The sequence below is a fragment of the Tyto alba genome, unplaced genomic scaffold (genome assembly GCF_018691265.1).
Source record: "Tyto alba isolate M040663 unplaced genomic scaffold, T.alba_DEE_v4.0 Super-Scaffold_2, whole genome shotgun sequence".
Lineage (NCBI taxonomy): Eukaryota > Metazoa > Chordata > Aves > Strigiformes > Tytonidae > Tyto > Tyto alba.
Genome location: NW_024881282.1, coordinates 49,778,027 through 49,797,965, shown reverse-complemented (window position 1 = coordinate 49,797,965; position 19,939 = coordinate 49,778,027). Strand labels below are relative to the sequence as shown.

General features: G+C 38.0%; 1 protein-coding gene across 1 annotated transcript in view; it reads left to right on the top strand.

Moving 5' to 3' along the window:
* Window positions 1-19,709, top strand: part of TRHDE (thyrotropin releasing hormone degrading enzyme) — a 211,814-nt gene extending 192,105 nt beyond the window's left edge. Inside the window, exons 16-19 of the mRNA XM_042792960.1 lie at window positions 11,391-11,558; window positions 12,097-12,237; window positions 17,188-17,269; window positions 19,146-19,709. Of these exons, the coding sequence (XP_042648894.1) occupies window positions 11,391-11,558; window positions 12,097-12,237; window positions 17,188-17,269; window positions 19,146-19,289 (535 nt within the window). The 3' untranslated portion in view covers window positions 19,290-19,709. The remainder of the gene's footprint in view (window positions 1-11,390; window positions 11,559-12,096; window positions 12,238-17,187; window positions 17,270-19,145) is intronic.
* Window positions 19,710-19,939: the final 230 nt, after the last annotated feature.

Below are 19,939 nucleotides of genomic sequence, written 5' to 3'. Positions count from 1 at the left end.
TATGAGAGTAAAAATAAAGTCCAATTTGCAACCTTTCCACCCATCCACTCCTGAAAACCTTATTCTGGAAGATGAGATGTTTCATACAATGAGCTAATTCATAAGCAGTGCATGTTGGAAGGAACAAATTCATCAAAGCAGTAGACCCCAAAATGAGACTGTGGAATTAGGCTTGTGTGCCAAGATTCTAATCAATACAGAATTAGGGTAGTATTAAATTAATATGTGGTATTAAATACCACATAAATGCACAGACAGTAAATCATGTAAAGGAGGTTTTTGATTCCCTGGCAGTGACTGCAGTTAAAGTTCAAATAAGCATAACACAGAATATGCAGTTAATAGCACTGTAGAAATACTAAAATTCATAACTTTTTAACCACGTTTTTAATCTGTGGCTTTTAGAAGTTCTTTTGAAATGGTTTTTCTGTTTCATTTGTAGCATTTAATTATGGATAAAGTGTTGGGTAATAAACAAATACAGTAATATCTGACTCTCTTTTACCATCATATGCCTACAGTTGCTCTGGTTTTTAGTAATTATATTTAGTCTGGTAGGTCCAGAAATTAATTACCATCTACTCTTCACTGTAGGGGATTGAAATAATCATAATAATCAGTTACTGTTTGTACTTTGTAATTACATGTTCTTTACTGTGCACATAATTTGCTACTGTTCACCAAGTAAAATAATGGTCATTCATGGCACAAAGCCAGAGGTTCTCTGTGTTTCTGCACCATCTGAAAAAAGCCATTAGATTTCCAACTGTATCCCTGAAGATTTTCTTATGGAATTAGTAAAAAACCCCATACATGTGATCTGCAACATTAAGCCTCTGTAGATAAAAGTGGAAGTCAGCTGAGAGGCTTGGAGGCTTGAATTTTGAAAGTGACATAGGGGTTGCAGTGCTTGTTTTAGATGCCTGGCTCACAGGGCAGAATCAGATGCTTGGAGTTACTCTTCCTTCAAGGGGATTTGGGAACCTCTCAGTGAAGTTGGTGGCAGCCACTATGCTGAGTGAAGAGCCTCTTAACATCAGATTGAAGAGAGACTAGACCCTCTTAGGAACCAGCACTACAGGTAGAAAGATACCTGTATCAAATGAGTATGTAGAGTATGTAAATGGCAATCATAGAGTTAGGGGTTCTTGCAAGATGTGCCTTTCAAAAGCGTCACTAAAGCAGGAAAAGGTCTACTCCTTTTCTTTTCAAACACATCTGGCAGAGAAGCTGGTCCTCAACCCCCTTTTAAACTAATTCTGAGATTGTTGTAGAGATTCAGTTTAGTACCTCAGTCCTGCATCTGCCACATGCAGAAGACTACCCTGATGATCTATCTGTGAGATGTCTGGGACAGTATTGAGACACTGCAGCACACTTTCCTCCTCTGGTGGAAGCTCAGCCACTGGGATTTACTTCATGACCGAGCGAAATAATACAGCTCTCCAGCGTAAAGATGAGACCTTTCATCTGAGGGAGGGATGCTTGAGTACCTGAAATACCAAGATTACATAGTATGCAAAGTACTTTAGGTGGTATTGCTCACTACTACTTTTGCAAAGCAAAACGTGATGCTAAAACAAGGAACTGTCGTGGCTTGAGCTCAGAGAGCAACTGAGCATCATGCAGCCACTCACTTCCCCCCTTCCCCCCACCAGTGCTGGGTAGGAGAAACTAAAGCAAAAGGCTCGGTAAACAAGAACAGGGAGGGATGACTCTCTCAATACAGTCAGAGGCAAAAGACAGACTTGGTAGAAGAAAAAAGAACATAAATTTAATTCAGAAACTAACAACAACACTTAACAGATAGAGTAGGACAGTGAGAAGCATTACCACATCTTGAAAACACCTTCCCCCCACCCGGCCCTTCTTCCCAGGCTCAACTTTGTTCCCAGTCTCTCCACCTCCTCCCCCACAGCTGCACAGGGGGCAGGGGATGGATGGTGCAGTCAGTCCTGCCACTTCTTACTTCCCCGGGGGAAAGCTTCTCACATTATTCCTCTGCTCCAACTTGGTTCCCCTCTCAAGGGAGACACAGTCCTCTGTGACCTTCCTCCAGTGTGAGTCCTTCCCACAGGCTGCAGTGGTTCCCCAGGTTCTCTGGTGTGGGTCACCCCAGAGTGTTCAGTGTTGCAGTCCTCCCAGTGCTGAACTGCAACAGTTGGAGATTCTTCTTCCCTCAGAGTCCCGGCCTTCTTCAGGCGTGGCTGCCTGCTCCAGCATGGGTTTCTCCACAGGCTGCGTGTCAGCATCTGCTCTACTGGTGACCTCTATGGTGCCAGGGGGGGATGGCCCTGTCCTCTCACCATGGGCTCCAGGGGAGGGTCTCTGCACCAACTCACCTCCCCCTATTCCTCTTTCTTTCTTCCACTGACCTCATTGCTTGCATAGATATCCTCCTTGCAACTCCTTCTCACGTCTCCAACTCCTTCTCCCAGGTTCCCCTTCTTAAATACGTTATCACAGAGACGCAGCCACCATCGCTAATTGGTTCGGCCTTGGCCAAAGGTGAGTGTGACTTGGAGCCAGAGGAGCTTCAAGAAGCTTCTCACAGGGGCCTACACTGTAACCCACTCCCCTGCTATCAGAAACCCCCGCCATTCACACATAGACAGCACAGGAACATAACTCTAAAAAAGAAGTTTGGTTCTACAAGAAGCAAACCAGACACATGACATCACATGTAGAAGAGGCTATAAGGAGACATCTGGTTGTGCTGGTCTAGGAATTGGTATCATATTTTAATACTTGGAATTGTTAAAAAAGAAGTGATAATTTCTTTCAGCTGAAAATCTGAGATTAGACTTCAAGGTATGTTTTACAGTCTTTTTAATCAATGAATTTAAGTAATTTTGCTCTTTGTAAATTGCTGATGGCTCCAGCACATTTTGCTTGAAAGACTGCATTGAGTTCTGACTTGATATGAAGGCAAATGTTTTCACTGTGCTAAGTTGGGATATATGCTACTCCTGCATTGGAGCAATGGAAACCCTTGAAACTTCCATGTTGATGTTCAGAAGAATACAAACCTAATAGAAAACATATAAGCACATTGAAATTTCCCTTGATAGTTTGAGAATATAAGGTTACTGGGATGCAGTCAACAGCAGAATGCTGTACAAGAGAAGCTACTGTTAGCTGAAAATTAAGATGTTTGCTTCTACCTTCATTTAACTGAGCTCATCCCTGTGAAGCTCTTTCATGTGTGAAGAAATACATTATTCACACTCCTTAGATGTAACAGCATTGTGGTTCAGCCTAAAAAATTAACAAAATTACCATACAATGCCTGCCTGAGCTTAAGAATCAGCCTTGTTAACCCCTTTAGCCTTTACTGCATATCTATTCTGAAGGAAAAACATGTTTCTAAGAGGATTAGCATTTTCAGACTTTCTGTCTTGGATAGACTGAGTAAACTTGTATTTCTGAGGTTCAGGAAAGAACATGTGGTGAGCTGAAATCTGTAAACTCCTGACAGGAGATATCATAACAAGGGGTAACATGTAAATACACACTATGATAACTCAAAGCATAATTTATCCATAGACACAAGCATGTTTTTGCAAACCTCTCTGTGGGTGCAGGCGTGATTTTCTTCTATCTACTGTTACCATCTATCAGCTACAGTTTGCCATGTACACATTTCTGCTGGCAAAGTGGACTGTGGATGTATGCTTGCTTGAGGCAAAGTAAGACAGGGTAGTGTGAACATGTGAATACGAGAGAGCTGCTTTGAACAGAGACAGCTGATTTTGCCTTCAGCAGAAAAGGAGTGCTTGTGTTCTGGTTCTGTTAGTAGAGCTGTGGTAATGCTATTCTTTTGCTAGTATGCATCAGTAAGCAGTGGGAGATGATAGTATTGCATCAGACACAGTTACGTGGCAATATTCCTTGAAGATTTTACTGGACTCACTGGAAGACCGCTAGCAAGTCATAGCCACTTCAGTTTGCTCTTAATTTTTTCTTCTTTATAAATGTAACCATTGCTATTTATTGGTTTCTGTCTTTTCAATGGAAACAAAGTACCTTAATTAATGGCCTCAATTCCCCTAGAAAACATACAGTAAATGCATTTGATTGATCTGGGCTTCATATCACTTTGGAGTGATTTTAGGCTTAATGCAGTTTTTACTATTTTACTGTTATTCTTATGTCACTCTGACCAGTTTTGTTTACTTGGAAAACTGCCTTGCAGATATCATCAATTGAAAAAAAAAAAAAAAGTGGAAATCCAACATTCTACCACGTCAAAGTTGTGAAAAGTAAAGGTTGCATTCTGATGTCTACAAATTTGGTGTCTCTTGTCCTTGCATCTGTTATGCTGACCTTATGTTTGATAACAATCTGCTAATCTTTGATGAACAGAGCTAAGGTCACTATGCCATTTCATAAGTAGAACTAATGTTCAGTGCTTAGCTTCTTTCTAGTAATTTTTTTGTTTCTTTTTTTTTAAATTTGGAGTGTACTTTCAGTCTACCCTTTCTAACAGAAGAGATAGGAAGGCATGAGTTTTCTTTTTGTTTCTTTTTCTTTTTTAAGGCAAGCAATGCTCAGGTGTATAGATGATATTTGCAGTGGAGTGCAGGCTGCTGCACTGAATTAGACTGAAGTCAGCATCCATTCTGTAGACCACGGGTTAATGAATTTTGTGTTTGTCTGTCTTCATGAACAAGGAGAAGTAGAGACTGCCAGACAATTGTGAATGCAAATCCAGATCTTTTGAATCTGTTCTGGTCTCTGTTGTTCTGAGAAGTCTTAGGGTGCTGAGGTGGGGCCAGGGATCTCTGAAAAGAGAATATGCTGCGAATTTTCCTGTTCAGCCTGTGGGTTTCAAGTCAAAACACATCTGTGTTTCATTTTGCACTACAGATGAACCACTTTCGGTTACTAAAAATTTAAATCAGGATCTTGGACAGTTGCATCCTAGTACTCCGTTACCTCATTTAATCTTTTTAAGTGTAATAACGTAGATACAAGCTTTTGTAGTGACTTCTGTTTGCCATTTCAAAGACTTTCGTGACATTGATGTGACTGTTAGGAACACTTGTTATTTCTTTAATAGTCTTAGGAAAGGTGCAAGTGGTGAAGTAAGATGGCTTCCATCACATTGTTTGAACAAAGACAGTGATAACCAACAAGCCTAATTTGAAAGTACTAGATCTTCATACTTGTTTGTGCAGAATTTGTATTTCCTCTTCAAAGAACAATGGATTCATGTCCATCCGCCTGTCTAAATTGGCAGTGTGCTTACTTGGAAGGGCGGTTAACTACTCAATGGAAATGCCACCGGAGAAACAGATTGGAGTGCAGGAGTGTACAGGAGACTGTAACATGTCAATAACGAATGAATGACTATAAATGAAACTATCCATAGATCAAAGGGAGTTGCAAATAACAAATTAACAGTCATTAATTGAGATAACTTCAATGAAATCTGGCTTAGGTGATAGAAAATCAAATGTTTTTTTCAAACAAAGCATTTTTCCTTTCCTTTTCCTCCTCCCTTATTTCTCTTAATGACTTGAGATACATAGTTTTGCTGCTCTGTTCCACACAGGCACACTAGTGCAACAGTCTTGCAACAGCTTAAAAATGTACTTAAGTTTAACCACGTACATAAGTATTTGTGGGAATGTGGCCGATGGGTTAATTGTTTTTGTTAGTTGCTTGGAAGAGGCACTAACTTTTTTCACAGGTTTGATGCCCACCAGCTATTTTTGGAAATCATTAGCGGCAAACATGGAAAAATTAGAATTATTTTCATTTTTTTCACACATGAATGTCTGATGCATGTAAAACAATAAAATGGGCCCCTTCTTCTGTGTTCTCAACCCCTAGAAGTTTTAATTACTGAAAAAAGTCAGGCATAGCTATTCATGCATTTTGAACTGTTTTTGGAGTTTTGTCAGCTACTGTCAGCCAATGTTGCTTAAGTGATTTAACTAATTAATAGGTTTTTACAACATTTGAGTAGAATCTTGCACTCAAGTCAATAAAATGGTTTAAGGAGGACAAAACCACTGTTGAGTGCACGAGTTAATCAAGGAGTTAGTGCTCTGAAAGACCATCTGGGGAGCATGTCTGTAAAGAGAGGATTTCATCTTGTGAAAGACAAAATTGGGCTTTATGGGGCAGCTTGTTCAAGTACCATTTTTACCTTCTGACTTCTGTGTGTGATCACAGTAAAATTACCCTATATGTAGTGATTATGGTTTAGCAGTAGTTAATTTGCAGTCCTTGGAAGTTAGATAGATTTGTCTCCAATTTTCTCATTCAGGAATGATCTCTCCACAACTTTGCAAAACAATTGAACAGAAAGGACCATATTTTTGTTGCAAACACTGTCCAGAAGGGACAAAACAAAGCACATCTACTCAGAGATTAGTCTCACAAAGAAGTGCTTAACTCACCCCTCAGTTGTTAAAATCAGTGTTGAAGAGCTTTGGGTGGGCTAGTCATGTGTTCAGTTACGGGATATCTGCTGTGGGAAGGGAAGGGAGCAGTAACCATCATTTGGGGGTTGTGTTCTCTGCCTGTGTCAGTCAGACCCATGCGATACCTGAAGCTCAGAATCCCAGGACAGGAACCGAGGAGGCCAGATGTCCGTGCGTAGCTTTGCCACAGACACCCCAAGTAGCCATATCCTCGGTTAGTATCCCCCAAATTCAATGAGTGACAGGCACCTGAATGTCAAGCTCATCATATCTCCGTGCTTCAATTTTCAAGGGAAAATTCTGCCCTTTCTCTTCACACTGGACATGGACTATGGGGGATGATCATCCCTTCCTCTGTATGTGCAGTGGTGCCAGCAGCATGGCTCCTGGAGTTTGTAATAGAGAATGGGAGTATAAGCTTTGGGACTGCCATCTTAAAAAATAAACTTTGCGTGGTGCTGTTCCTTATAACAGAATCTGTATTACAGGTCTGCCAACAAAGTACCAACACTTCGTTGTTATTTCTTATCTGAGCTTTGTAACCTATTAAACAAGACTATAAATATAGTCATCAAGAAAAATAGGCGTAAGTTAAATGTTAAATAGTTGCAAAAATAAAGAGTAACGTTTCTGATTAATTTTCTTTGTCAAATAGTACCCTAAATGGTACTGAAATTTGTCACTTAATCAAAGAACAGTCTAAACTGTGTGCAATTACATTTTAAAAAATTAGAACACAATTTGCCCAGAAGATAAATAATTATGATCCAATTTTATAAGTGTATCTCCAATTGTTAGAACATACTTTAAATAGGAGCAAGTATGTACCAATTAATTATAACTTAGAAGATTATTCTTAGCTCATTGTAGAGCTTTATTATTCACTCTTGAAAAAAAAAAAATCCTGTAAAGGCACAGCACGATTTTAATTAATTTTTTTCCAACTGTTTAATTTTTAACTTTTTTCCCAAAGTGTTTAATTTTTAAACATGAGCTCTGCTAGCTACATATTTCATTCTCACCATCATATCTCTTAAGCAAGAAAAAAAAAGTTAAATAAATTGTATCAGTATTCAAATAAAAGCCATTTAAAGTGATGCTTTCAAAAGTTTATCTTTATTCTTCTGAAGTATCCATCAATCATATTAGCTCTTTAAAAATGAGAGCAGCCTTGAAGGCCCACATGAGGTTTAATATAACAAGGGGATATGTTCTGCAGTGTTACTACCTAAGCTGAACTGAAACAATGGTAATTTTATCCACTTGATTCAGTTAATACAGGGGGCAAACACTCCACATGCTGATCTGGTGCCTTGGAACTGCAATTTTAGAACAACATTTTCCACAAAGCTATAAAACTAAAAAATCTGTAGACTGGGGAGATTTCACATGTTTAGATAACGATGAAATACAGGCCCATAATGACTGGAGGAGAGAGAAAGCAAAAATACCCTCAAATGGAGAAAATTCAATTAGCGGGCTCTCTCTTCAGGCAATAGGGAAATGACTTTGGGGATATTCACATTTTCATAAACAATTTTCATTTCCACAAGAAGAACCCCCCTGTCTACATTTCTGATTACAAGGCTCTCACAGGAGTAATTTGTAGCTTTTCATAGCTACTGTATGTGCTTCTAAAAAAATTATTTAGTGTTTGTGTCAAGATAGAAAGTCCTTCCTTCATTGAAATAAGGCTTGACTGGGTTCAGTTATTCTTCATATTCAGATATCATATGATAAAACAGATTTGGGGCAACGGGTTGTTTGGTCCCACAGCCAGGATAGCAACATCCTTTTGGTTTAGTGTATGTTCTTATGGCTACTGTCAATGTATTAAATCCCAAATTAAAAGTAAAAAAAGACATAAGATGGTGAATTGTGCTTTAAAGATAAATAATCTAGTGTATCAGAAAATCAAAATGCTAATTGATACCACTTTCATGTTCTATGAAGTATATGTGTATTTGGCTGCATATTTATGTTACGGTAGTTGCTGAGATGAAGTTTTGAGAGAGTTGCAGTTATTTAGAAAACTTCAAGCCTCATTCTGAGTTAATATAAGCCAACACAAAGACAGCACCTAAATATCTGCTCCACTAATTTTAGTATGTCTTGATTTCTTGTGTTTAAATATGTAACCTTAATTTTCTGTTATAGGCTCAGTTATATGCAGTTTCCTCTGCGTGTACTTTTTGAAAGAAATGTTAAATGGGGGAAGAATAAATTGTTGATATTCATTAATGTTTGAAATATCGCAACAAGGGCTTAATGATAGACTTTCAAATAAGAAGTAAAAATTCCATTACAGTGAATGGAAATTCAGCACCTAGCACACATTGATAATTCTGTAAATGTCAACCAAACTCACATTTTACTAATGTTAACTCAGTTTTTGAGAATCAAAACTCAGTAGTATGGAAATGCTGGTGAGAGTGATAATTTTTTTTCTTTATTGCCCATGTCTGTTTCAACACTGTTTCTTTTAATGGATCTGGTTAGCTTTAATGATTTTCTGAATTCCTTGGTTTTGTCATAGCAGTTCTATAGGGACCACAGAAGCAGTTGCATAGACAATGCATAAACCAAAACTTCCTGATCTCAGGTAAATCTAAGGAGAGTTGATAACTTTTTTCAGTGCCAAATGTTTTAGGTCATCTGAACATTGTGTGAAAAATCTAAGAAGGCAATGGGAAGCATCAAGGGGGAGGAACTGTGGAACATGCATTTTTTGGAGGTCCCATCAATGTGTCAGTGACCTGTAGGAATTGCTTGAGCTATGTGGTCATAACCACAACAGTGCTCATTGCCTGGCACAGCGTGGGAAGGGCATGTTCTCACACAGTGATTTGGTGGTGGAAGGAGAATAAACAGAAAGATCTCGAACCATGCCAGGATCTGCACTGTAGTACCAATTTACTCAGGCTAGATGGAAGCAGTTCGTGGCAAAGATGAGGCATTTCACCTCCAATTTTGCCTTATAAGGCAATATTGCTGGTGTGTGCTATGCATAGTTATAAGTTTCACATTCCTAGCAGCCTACCCTATTTCTCTTGCCTACCCTTTCAGTTGTGCTTTGGAGAGTTTACTCCTAAATAGATGTCTGGGTTTGTCTGCATCAAATGCAAAATATCTCAGCACTAGTCGAGGCAACCCTTTGTGGCTCTGTTAGCATGGAACTCTGCTAAAAAATATCCAAGCAGCAGCACTATCCTGAGCCATGTCAGCTCAGCAGAAGCAATATTCATGTGACTGTCTGCGTCTAAACCTGTAGATAGACACTCTGAGATGATGACTACACTCGCCAGAGAACATAGACAAAGCCTCAACCTCAGGACTTCTTTACTACTCAGAAAAAGCATAACAAAAAAACAGTAGGCATTAATTCTCCAAAGTTCTTCAGGCATTAGTAGGAGGAGTGCACTTTTTTCCCCAGTTTTTCCTTAATTTAGCTATGTACTCCTTTTGTTCTTTTTTTCAAGAAACCATCATAGTTGTTGGAACCAGCTAACCCCATAGAGGCAACAACAGACTGTAATCCTTCACAGACATCAGCATATGGTTTCTTACTTTGGCTACTTCAAAATGAAGTACTGAAGAGGAATCAACACTTTGAAATGCTGAAAAGCCACACTGGGTTCATGTTCCAGGGACTCAGACATGGCCAAAGAGATCAGCTGAAGAATTTTTTTAACAAGAACACTCATCATAGAGCCCAGTAATAGAAAATTTCAGTGGAAGAAGGCTTTTTCTGGAGAATGAATAGATGGGAGTAAAAGAACCTCTTTGTTATGGACTGAGATAGCCCAGTCTATGGTGTAAGACTTTGGTGAAAGTCTTATAATTAAAGTATTGATGTAATCTTTCTTTCTGTGTTGTTTAAGATTTGATATCAGATTTTACAGAGGTAATTTCATTCTTTGTCCCACTGTGTCACTGTCCAGACACTGACAGCAGCTGTATGTACTTCTAGATTCTCTAAAGAGGTCTTGCATATGAAGTTCCAGAGGTGTTTCAGCCTAGCTATTAATAAGTAGAGAACTGTATTGGTATAATTTTCACCAACAAAAAGAGGGTGTTCTTTCCTGCAAATCAGAAATGTATTCCTCTGAGAAATGTCTAGCTTTATCTGCAGGAATACCCTTTAACTCACAAATGCTTCAGCTTCTGTGCTTGTGTAGGAAACAAGCAGGGTAGGAAATTGAAAGTCCTGAGATTTTTTTAGAAGAAAATGGTGCATATGCACATCCTATACTAGGTCTGAATTTGGCTGCAAGAATGTTTCATTTAGCTGTAGTCTGATTTTGTAGTACTTGAGCAGTAATCACAGTTCACAACCCATCCTATGGCATAGCTCATTTGGTACTGATATTAATATACTGTAAGAATGAATGGATCTTTCTATTTTCTTCACTCCTGAAAACACCATTTTTAAGTAGCATTGTGTCAGCACATCCTTCCTTACTTGCATGATACTATATGAAGATGGAACACATTACAACACGAGCAAGGAGAAGATCCTGACTGATCAGCTCTTGTTCTAAAACCTCAGTACTAAGGACAAGAAGAGGAGATTTGGCTTAGAGCCCAGCAACAGAGTGATAAGATCCCATGCTAATCTGGAGAGCTTATGTTACCTGTCTTGCCGGTTATGTGTCATATTATGTGTTGATGAACTGAATGGCCATAATTTATAGTCTCCTGACAATGTGACAGCATTATGAAAAGAATGGCAAGCATGTGTTACTCATTAGAAATCCATTGGGATGGCCTGGAAAATTGGAATATTTTGGTGGCAGTAAAGAGATGCAAACATAATTAAAAAAAAAAAAAGAAGATTACTGTTGCACTTTAATACTTTAATTTTTGAGTCTCATAAATGTAGTGATGTTCCTCCTTTCTTTCCAATATCAGGAGGCTGCTTATTTACCACAATACTATTACTGATTTCTTTTATAGAATCCCACTCAATGTGAGAGACATTGTCTATTGTACAGGAGTTTCACTGATGGATGAAGATGTATGGGAGTTCATTTGGATGAAATTTCATTCTACCACAGCTGTGTCTGAGAAGAAAATATTGTTAGAAGCCTTAACTTGCAGTGATGACAGAAACTTGCTCAACAGGTACAAAGATACTATATATCTGTATCTGACTATCACCAATAATCACTTCAACATTTATGGATCATCACTTGAGCTTTGGTTCAAATGAAAGAACTTTGCTTTTCAAGCACAAACTGTCTGTTTAAACTGTCTTATGTTTTTGCATTAATACATATGAAAATTGATACATATTATGCCTTTTCACTTCCAAGTTTTCCTATGTTTATTGGAAATGTTTAAAATCTTGTAATAGTTGCTGTTATTTTTTTTGTTAGCATATCCTTTATTTAAATGGATTGACCAGTCTGATCTTACTGATTTCATAAAAATGCACGTGTAAAGTTCTACTCAGCTTTTACTGAAATCCTTTTACATCAAGATTTTTCTGATTCATAAATGTGTATTGTCTTTAGAATCGTAATAAATGACTGAACTCAATTGGAGACTTAAGGAAACCATTTGTCAGTGATTTTTTTTTTTGCGAGTTTTCTGATGTGCTGTTGTTAACCTATATGTTCGTAAAACTAAATAGGACTTTTTTCCCTGTTTCTCCTGCTAGACTTTTGAATTTGTCTCTCAACTCAGAAGTTGTCCTGGATCAGGATGCAATTGATGTGATAATCCACGTAGCTCGAAATCCACATGGGAGGGATCTTGCTTGGAAGTTTTTCAGAGAAAAATGGAAAATATTAAATGCTAGGTAAAAAGTCCAAATTTATTTTAATTTTCTTATTTTGAAGTAATTCGTGTAAGTATTGTATATGTATGTATTCATGTAAGTTCCTGAATCTAGTCCATTCTCTTTTAATCCATAAATAGAGATGTCTCTAAATATGAAATGCATACATATGAGTCATAAATGCATTTATTCATGGATTATAACACAGATGCATAGAAACATTTATCTCTTAGTGATCATCTGTATATATATATATATCTCTATTACTATATTGTGTCTGCTCTTATGATAATGAATTCTATCTATATGTCAAGTGCTGCAGTTCTACTTTTACATAGATAAAAAAGCAGCAGTTCCCAAAGGAATTTTGCTGATTTTGTGTGATAGAAAAGAAATATTTTCAAGAACATTATTTCAACTGTGGAAAAAAACACCAAACCCTTTTTGAAACATTTCTGTTTTCAAAAGGATGCTAATAGAGTGTCATCCCCTTTCTTTCCATTCTGTTTCAGGTGAGTTTCAAGTAATAGAGGAGCAACATTTTGAATTAAAAATAGATTAACAGGAAGAGACAAGGTTGTTCTTTATAACTGCTTCTCTTTCTCTTTGAACAAGTGCTACATGCTCCTACTCAGGAGCCCAGTCAACATTTCAAAATCCTTTTTGATAAAGATTTTGATATCAATTCAATGAATGGGAAATTTATTTAGTTCTTTAGGGACAACCTGAGGGTCTGAAAGATTTCACAATAGCTCACCTGATACTGACAGATTAGAAAGGGCCACAACTGTAATGAGGTTCAAGTTCTTAAAGACAGGTGTCCAAGAACTTTAGACACTGCACACCAGGCCACTCCCATGGTATTGGCAGAAAAAGTATTGGAGACCTGTTCCATTCTGGACTGGCGAGGAGCTATCTAGTGTACCGCAGAATATTTTAAATGGTATATTTAAGATGCTGTATTTAAGCAACTAAATACTAGTGCCTGGTGAATACAGGTACAAACTTACTATAGGTTTCATGGCATCAAAAGAAGAATCAAGGAAACTCAAAGACTGTGCAACTTTCCTAGAGATTCAAGAAGTTGTTCATGCTATTTTGGATAATACTTTATAGTATAGTGAGCTTTTAGAAGTTCTGGTGGAAAAATAGGTTTGAGCTGGAATTGGGTTTGGAAGTTTCTGCTGCAGGAGCATATTTTTTTAAAGCAATTTCCAAAAAGCTTTAAGAGTGCTGAAGAGTTTAAAAGTTAAGAATCCTCTGCTTCTGGTATGATTATTCCAGAAACTGGACTTTTACACAGAAAGTGGATGACAGGCCCATTACTGTTATGCAACCCAGTGCAGTTAGTTATGCTCTGGATAGCAAATAATTCTTAATTTTCCTCCAGGTATTTGTACAGAGTTTGGGCATAAATCTGTCAAAATCTGTATTACTACAAACACATATGCAGAAGTTACAAACACATAGCCAGTATGTTCACCTGACAACCTAGCTAACTCCTGTGATTTTAGACATGGACAAGGTTAAGCAGTGTAGACATATGGACAAGATTTAGAAAACTATGCCACATGCCAATTTTTTTGTTTGTTTTAATTTTATAAAGTTTACTTCATCTAAAATATGAATTTTATTTATCTCACTTGCTTGGAACGTATCACTATGTAATCTGTGTTCCTAACAATCAGTAAGACCTCATCAAAAACCTGTTATTGTCCTTTTTTAATGAAAAAATAACAGAGATTCTGTCTCTGCCCAACACTGACTTTGTTATCTAAATTCAGTTTGATCTCCAAACACAAGTCAAAGCCATCAAAAGGACTGTAGAAATTGCATTTTTCTGAAAGGGACATCCAGTTGAGTTTCTATCAATTGCCAAAAGATTCAATGCAATAGAATGAAGTAGTTCATGCAAGCTGTACATATCGGATGTGTATTGAAAATAACTTTGTTTTATAATTATAATAAAACCTTTTAAGAGAGTCTTTGAGAGGGTGGACTTAGTCTAACACCTTGACCCTTAATGTTCAGTGAAACAGTGACATGATAAAATGCAAAACTGGGCTTCTGATTTAAGCTTGCCATACTAGTACATTTTAAAAATACTAGCTGTATTGCCGAATTACAGTTCCAAGTACACTCTGTCCCAAGGCACCTTTTTTCTACAATTATGATTCATTATTTAATTTTATTTGAAATTAAAATACCCTGTACAAAACATTAATAAGGTGATATCTCAATGATATTTTTCAATGGAATTTATTATAAAAGGTGTTGATGTTTGAGATAGTAATATGAAATAACTGAGGGTGATTAAATTATACTATAGCACTATTTCCTCTAACTTTGAAACACAGCATGTCAAAGAGTTAGAATGATAACAAAATACTCTAATCCTTTTATATTTTTACAATATGCATGTATTTACATTGTCCAGAAGGTACTGATAATATATAAAGTCTTCAGAATCACTCATACCCCATTTATGAAGATGACTTAGAAATTGAGGTGCCTAATGAGTCTTTCATAAGAAATCCATGGGACTAAAACTGATAAAATTCTGAGAAAGAGAACTGAAAATACTGTGCTTGAATTCCTGTTACTTGAGCATGCACTACCTTGTCTCCTAAATCATGTTCATCATGTGTGCACGTGTGTGTCTGTGAAAATTTAATCCAACAGCTGCCTATAAGAACTCCTTCATCCTCAAGTGCTGAATAATTTGTCAGCATTTGAGAATTTGACAATTTTGGGGAAGTCATTTACATCTGTCCAAAGTAAGTGGACTATGCTGTCTCTCAAGTTGAGTTCACACAAGTGCAAAGCCTGTACAAATGTGAAGCTTTGAGGATCACATCCCCAGAGGTAGAGGAGCAGGTGGAGAGCTCATGACTCTGGGATGTTGCCAAGGAGCTCAGGCTTGGAAGGTCCTGGTTCTGCCCTGCTGTTGTCTTCCCTGTGAAGGGTGAGAAGACTGATACTTGCAAGACCAAACCCTTTTTCTATTTATTCTTGATTCACACCTGCAAAATACTCTTTTGGGAGGTGGCTTTTCTAGAATTTTTGCCAGCAGACCCCATTTAGAAATTGCTAGTAGCGACTGTTTACCAAGTATGTGTAATAGGCAGTAATCAGCACAGGTATTCATGAAGGTATCATTTTCAGTGGAAGGAATTCTCCTTTTGTTTGCACTGTGGCTATAGTACAGACTGCAAGAAAAATAAAATCCCCGCAGCTGTTTTTATGAGGTCACTTCTGTAAAGTGGATTGGTAACCTTGTCAAAAGACCCCATCAAGAGGAGCTTCCAGTTTTCCAAGCAGTCAATTATGAGGCTAAGCAGAGACTGTAATAATAAAGGGCTTTGTTAGAAAGCCTAAACGTGCTTAAAGGACCATGAAATCCATACTTCCCATAGGAGGCGTTTGCCTCTGGATGTCTGTATATGTCAGTGTGACTGGAGTTTTGGAAAAAGAGAGGTACTTGCTGAAATAGCTATGAATAATTCAGTTATTAGTGGTCAGGGAGTAGGGTTTTTGATACCTGTAACTGTGTTTCCTCTCACTCAAAATAAAGGTAGCAAACAACACAGCGTATACCTTCCCTAAAACAGAATCTTCTTAAAAAAACCCAGTTCACTTCCCTCTCCCTCTCTCTATCGCTCTCCCTGGAGCTATCCCTTCCCCTTTCTCTTTCTTTCTCCCTATTGAAGGGACTGTGGCTTATAGTACCTAAGCTTCTAAGAGTAATTAATTTAGGATTAATAGAAGCAGAACAGAAAACTTTGGCTGTGCTAGTTCATTTCACTTTGAATTTTAAATTCCTCCTCTAAATCAGTTTGTAAAAGCAGGGTATGAACTGAATTGTTGCCCCAGATAAACTTAATTGTAGAGAAGTCTATTGGTATTACACGTCTGACAGGAGAGCTGGATTCCCTATCTTAAAAACAGTCATGTTCAGATTAGCTAGATGTTGCTTTGGATATATGTGCAGATAAAGATAAGGATAACTATTTGTCAAGTGTCTTTTGCTATGCTGAATGACATCTAACTTGAACAAAAGACCTGCTTATGGTTTCCAGTGGAATTACATTCTTCATGCTAGAGACTTTGGAAAAAAAACAACCCACAAGCTATTCCAACATGAAATGGAAAGTTCAGGAGGAGTCTGGTTAATCTTATAAGTGATGCAGATGCTTCATTTAGGGCACTAAAAAAACTTGTGGAAAAGCAGGTGGAACAGCAAGATTGAATGGCCAGTTTCAAAGCAACTACCTGCAGAAGGTCACTGCTGATTGCTGCTGAATAACATACCCTTTAAATATTCCTTGCCCAAGCTTTCAAATTTTCATTCCACGTTCGTTCTTTGAAGATGCTACATCATGGCCCAGGGGTTTATTTTAGCAGTATTGTGCTCTATCAGTATTATTTATTTTAATTATCAGATACTGGAACAAGAAAATTTTATTCAGTTCACTTATCAAGAGGCTATTTGTAATGTAGATGAGATGAATTAATACAAAATGCAGAGAAGGCTGCAGCACTTCAAAAAGTCTATTTTAATGGTACAGCTCCTCAGAATACTTCTCCATAGTTGCTGCTCTGCTCCTTCTTTGGCACCTGTATTTTGAGCTGCTTGATGTCATTACAGGAAAAGCTGTTTCATTAAGCATGAGGTGTTGTGGTTTAGTTCCCTCCTTTGGATCCCTTATCTGCGGCTGTGGTTAAGCCCGTTCTGCTTGGTAGCATCCAAGTAAAAAGTTAACTACAAACAGCTTAGCCTGGAGGAAGGTCTCAGTCCAGGTTTTTAGCATGAAACACGGGAATACCAGTGTCCCAATTCCAGTGCTATTCCCTTGGATCCCCAGTATTGGTCCCATGTCTTCTTCTATGCTTACAGTAGAGTACTTTCTAATTTTCAGCTGGCCTGGCTCTTGCACTTACTCTCTGTGCATCTTCTTTTTGCCCTTGCAGGTACGGAGAAGCATTATTTATGAATTCGAAGCTCATCAGTGGGGTCACAGAATTCCTCAATACCGAAGATGAACTAAGAGAGGTAATTTTTAAATTACTTTTGGCACATCAGGCTGTATTTGTTGTAAGCAGGGAGCAGGGCAGAAGCAGTAAGGTGTCAGTTGTCTAGGAACTCTGGCTGCTCAGCTGGATTCACAGGCCCATGCTGCAGCTGGGCAGCGTGAGGATGAGGAGCAGATTGCAAAGGCACTCAAGTGTGTAGAAGTGGTGTCAGGAGGTGGGCAGTGCAAGCACGTCTCTGTGCTTCGCTGGATATGTAGGTTTGTTTCCTTTTCTTGACTATTTTTTGAGAAAATAAAGATGAGAACTTTCTATCTATATTAATTTATGCTGCAGAGGGCAACCTTAGAAAATGCCAGTGTTGAAAGCAGGAGCTGTCACTGCCTTCTCTGTTTTTCTTTTCCTTACAGTATTTCCATATGATAAAAGCTGTTAACCTGGTATTCTGGCCAAATGACACCACAACAATTTGTTCTAAATGCTAAGTACTTCTTATTTAGATTGCAAAGATTTTTCATTTCAACTTAACATCTGCCTTGACTTGAGGTAGTTGTGTGGTTGTGTTATGTTCTGCTTAGCAGCTGCTCAGCATTACTCCAAATGAATCAAATGATTCTAATACAGCATAATCACCATTAATTGAACTCTGATTGCTCTATGAAGTTTTGTGTCCAACCATTTGTCTGCACTCAAGTCTAGTGGCCTCAGGAACTTAGGGAAGAGCCACAGCTGGTTTCCTCACAGCCACAGCAGGTTTCCTCAAAGCTACCCAGGTGGGAAGGTCAGTGCTGGCCAGATGTGAGTATCTGCCCTGCACCAGGAAGACTTTTGTACTCTTAGTTTCCATTTTCATTATAGTATTGGCAGGCTGACAGTTTATGCTTCTCCTAAAAGGAACCAGCTTTGTAAACATTAAGTCTGATTTTGATAGTTTTCAGGTCCCTCCCATGCTTTTAACTGTGATGAAAATGAGACAGTTGCAGGATCAGCTTTTTCAGTTTTGAGACCATGCACAAAGAGATGTTGTTGGAAGTTAGATTTAAATAAACAAGGTGAATTTGGTCTCATGAGGAAACCAAAATTAACTAGCTATGAATAAATGTTGCTAAAACCACCTAATTTTATACGTCAACAAAACCAGCAACCTACTGTGCAGATCAGTCTTGCAATTCTCACTTAAAAAGAACAGTAATTCAAAGCACACCAGTGGCATCAGCTATAATAATCCAGGTGATAGTGCTATAATTTGAGTATACACAAGAATGGAGCAGAGGCCTTTTCAGTCTGCTGAAAAAAGATCAAAGTTTTCTTATAAGGGAAGGAATCTGTTTCAAGCATTCAAAGATCATTAAATGAGTTCCCACTTGCTATTTTGCCATTCTGTGCACACCATAACCATCCATTCCTTTTCTAAACAACTAACCTGTATTATATCATCAAAAAGGTTCTGCAAATCAAAATGAAATAAATTTGTTTTGAAGCATGATAAAAGTAAAGGTCATCAGGGCTGCCTTCTGCTGATATTTGCATATAGACCTGAATTAGAAGCATTTCTAGTGGTCCCAATTTGGTTTATTAGTTAGAAATAAACGTTTAGAGCAGGCCAGCTGTTTATGCAGTGAAGCAGCTGGGCTGCAGGAGAGAAGGAGTTGATGATATTAATGTGATCCAGCACTGACATGTCAATATCTTCCAGTGCAGTTTGAAGCAATTGCATCACATCTAATTGATAATCTGCTGTCTTACTACATTTAGTATTAAATCTTTCTACACAATACTACATGCACTTCAACAGTGATCGTGGAGGTTTTCCCTAAATGCCTGACTTGTTTGTGTGCACTGGAAATATTTACTTTCTTTAGTTCCTGCAAATTTAACCTGTTAACTTGTATTTCCAGCTAAAGAACTTTATAAAGAGTTATGAAGGGGGAGCTGCTGCCTCTTTCTCTCGCGCCGTGGAAACAGTGGAAGCCAATGTGCGGTGGCAAAGGCTTTATAAGGAAGAACTATTCCAGTGGCTAAGAAAATCCTTGACGCACTAATCTGTCTTTCCAGCTGACCATTTAACATGAAGCTCTGCAAGAGGAAGAGGAGACATTTTTAGAAGTGTTCAACATTAAAATCATGCAGACAAGACAAGATTGCAGGGATAAGGTTTTTTCTTTTTTTTTTTTTTTTTTTTTTATTTGTGGATTTTTTTTTTTTTTTGCACTGGGCTCTTGTGAAATTGTCAAGAAGCTTTTCAGAGAAGATCATGAATGCTTATGAAATCCAGTCCTCAGTGTACACAACCAAATGTGATATTGTGATGCATGTAAATGTTGAAGAAAAACAAAAAACCTTCAAAGACTATTTTATGCATGCTTGTACTGTCCCTGCCTGTATTCTAGCATGCTTATGTATAACAGCCACTTTTTGTATGTGAGTTCCAGTTACATCAAAGATGGGCATTATACAAAGCACAAAGACTATCTACGACAATCAGTATTGCAATGAACAAAAGGAAAGCAAGGAAAAGGAAGCGCAGAAGGCTTCCAACTTGGGGCAGTGTGAGATACAAAATCAACTTTCTCGATAGCTGCCCATTAGTCTACCACTCGGATTGTCTCTTAATGATTACAAAGATGCCAGCTCATTTTTTGAGATGCCAGTTGTATCTGCAGTCTCCATATTCCCATATTTTACTAAGTGG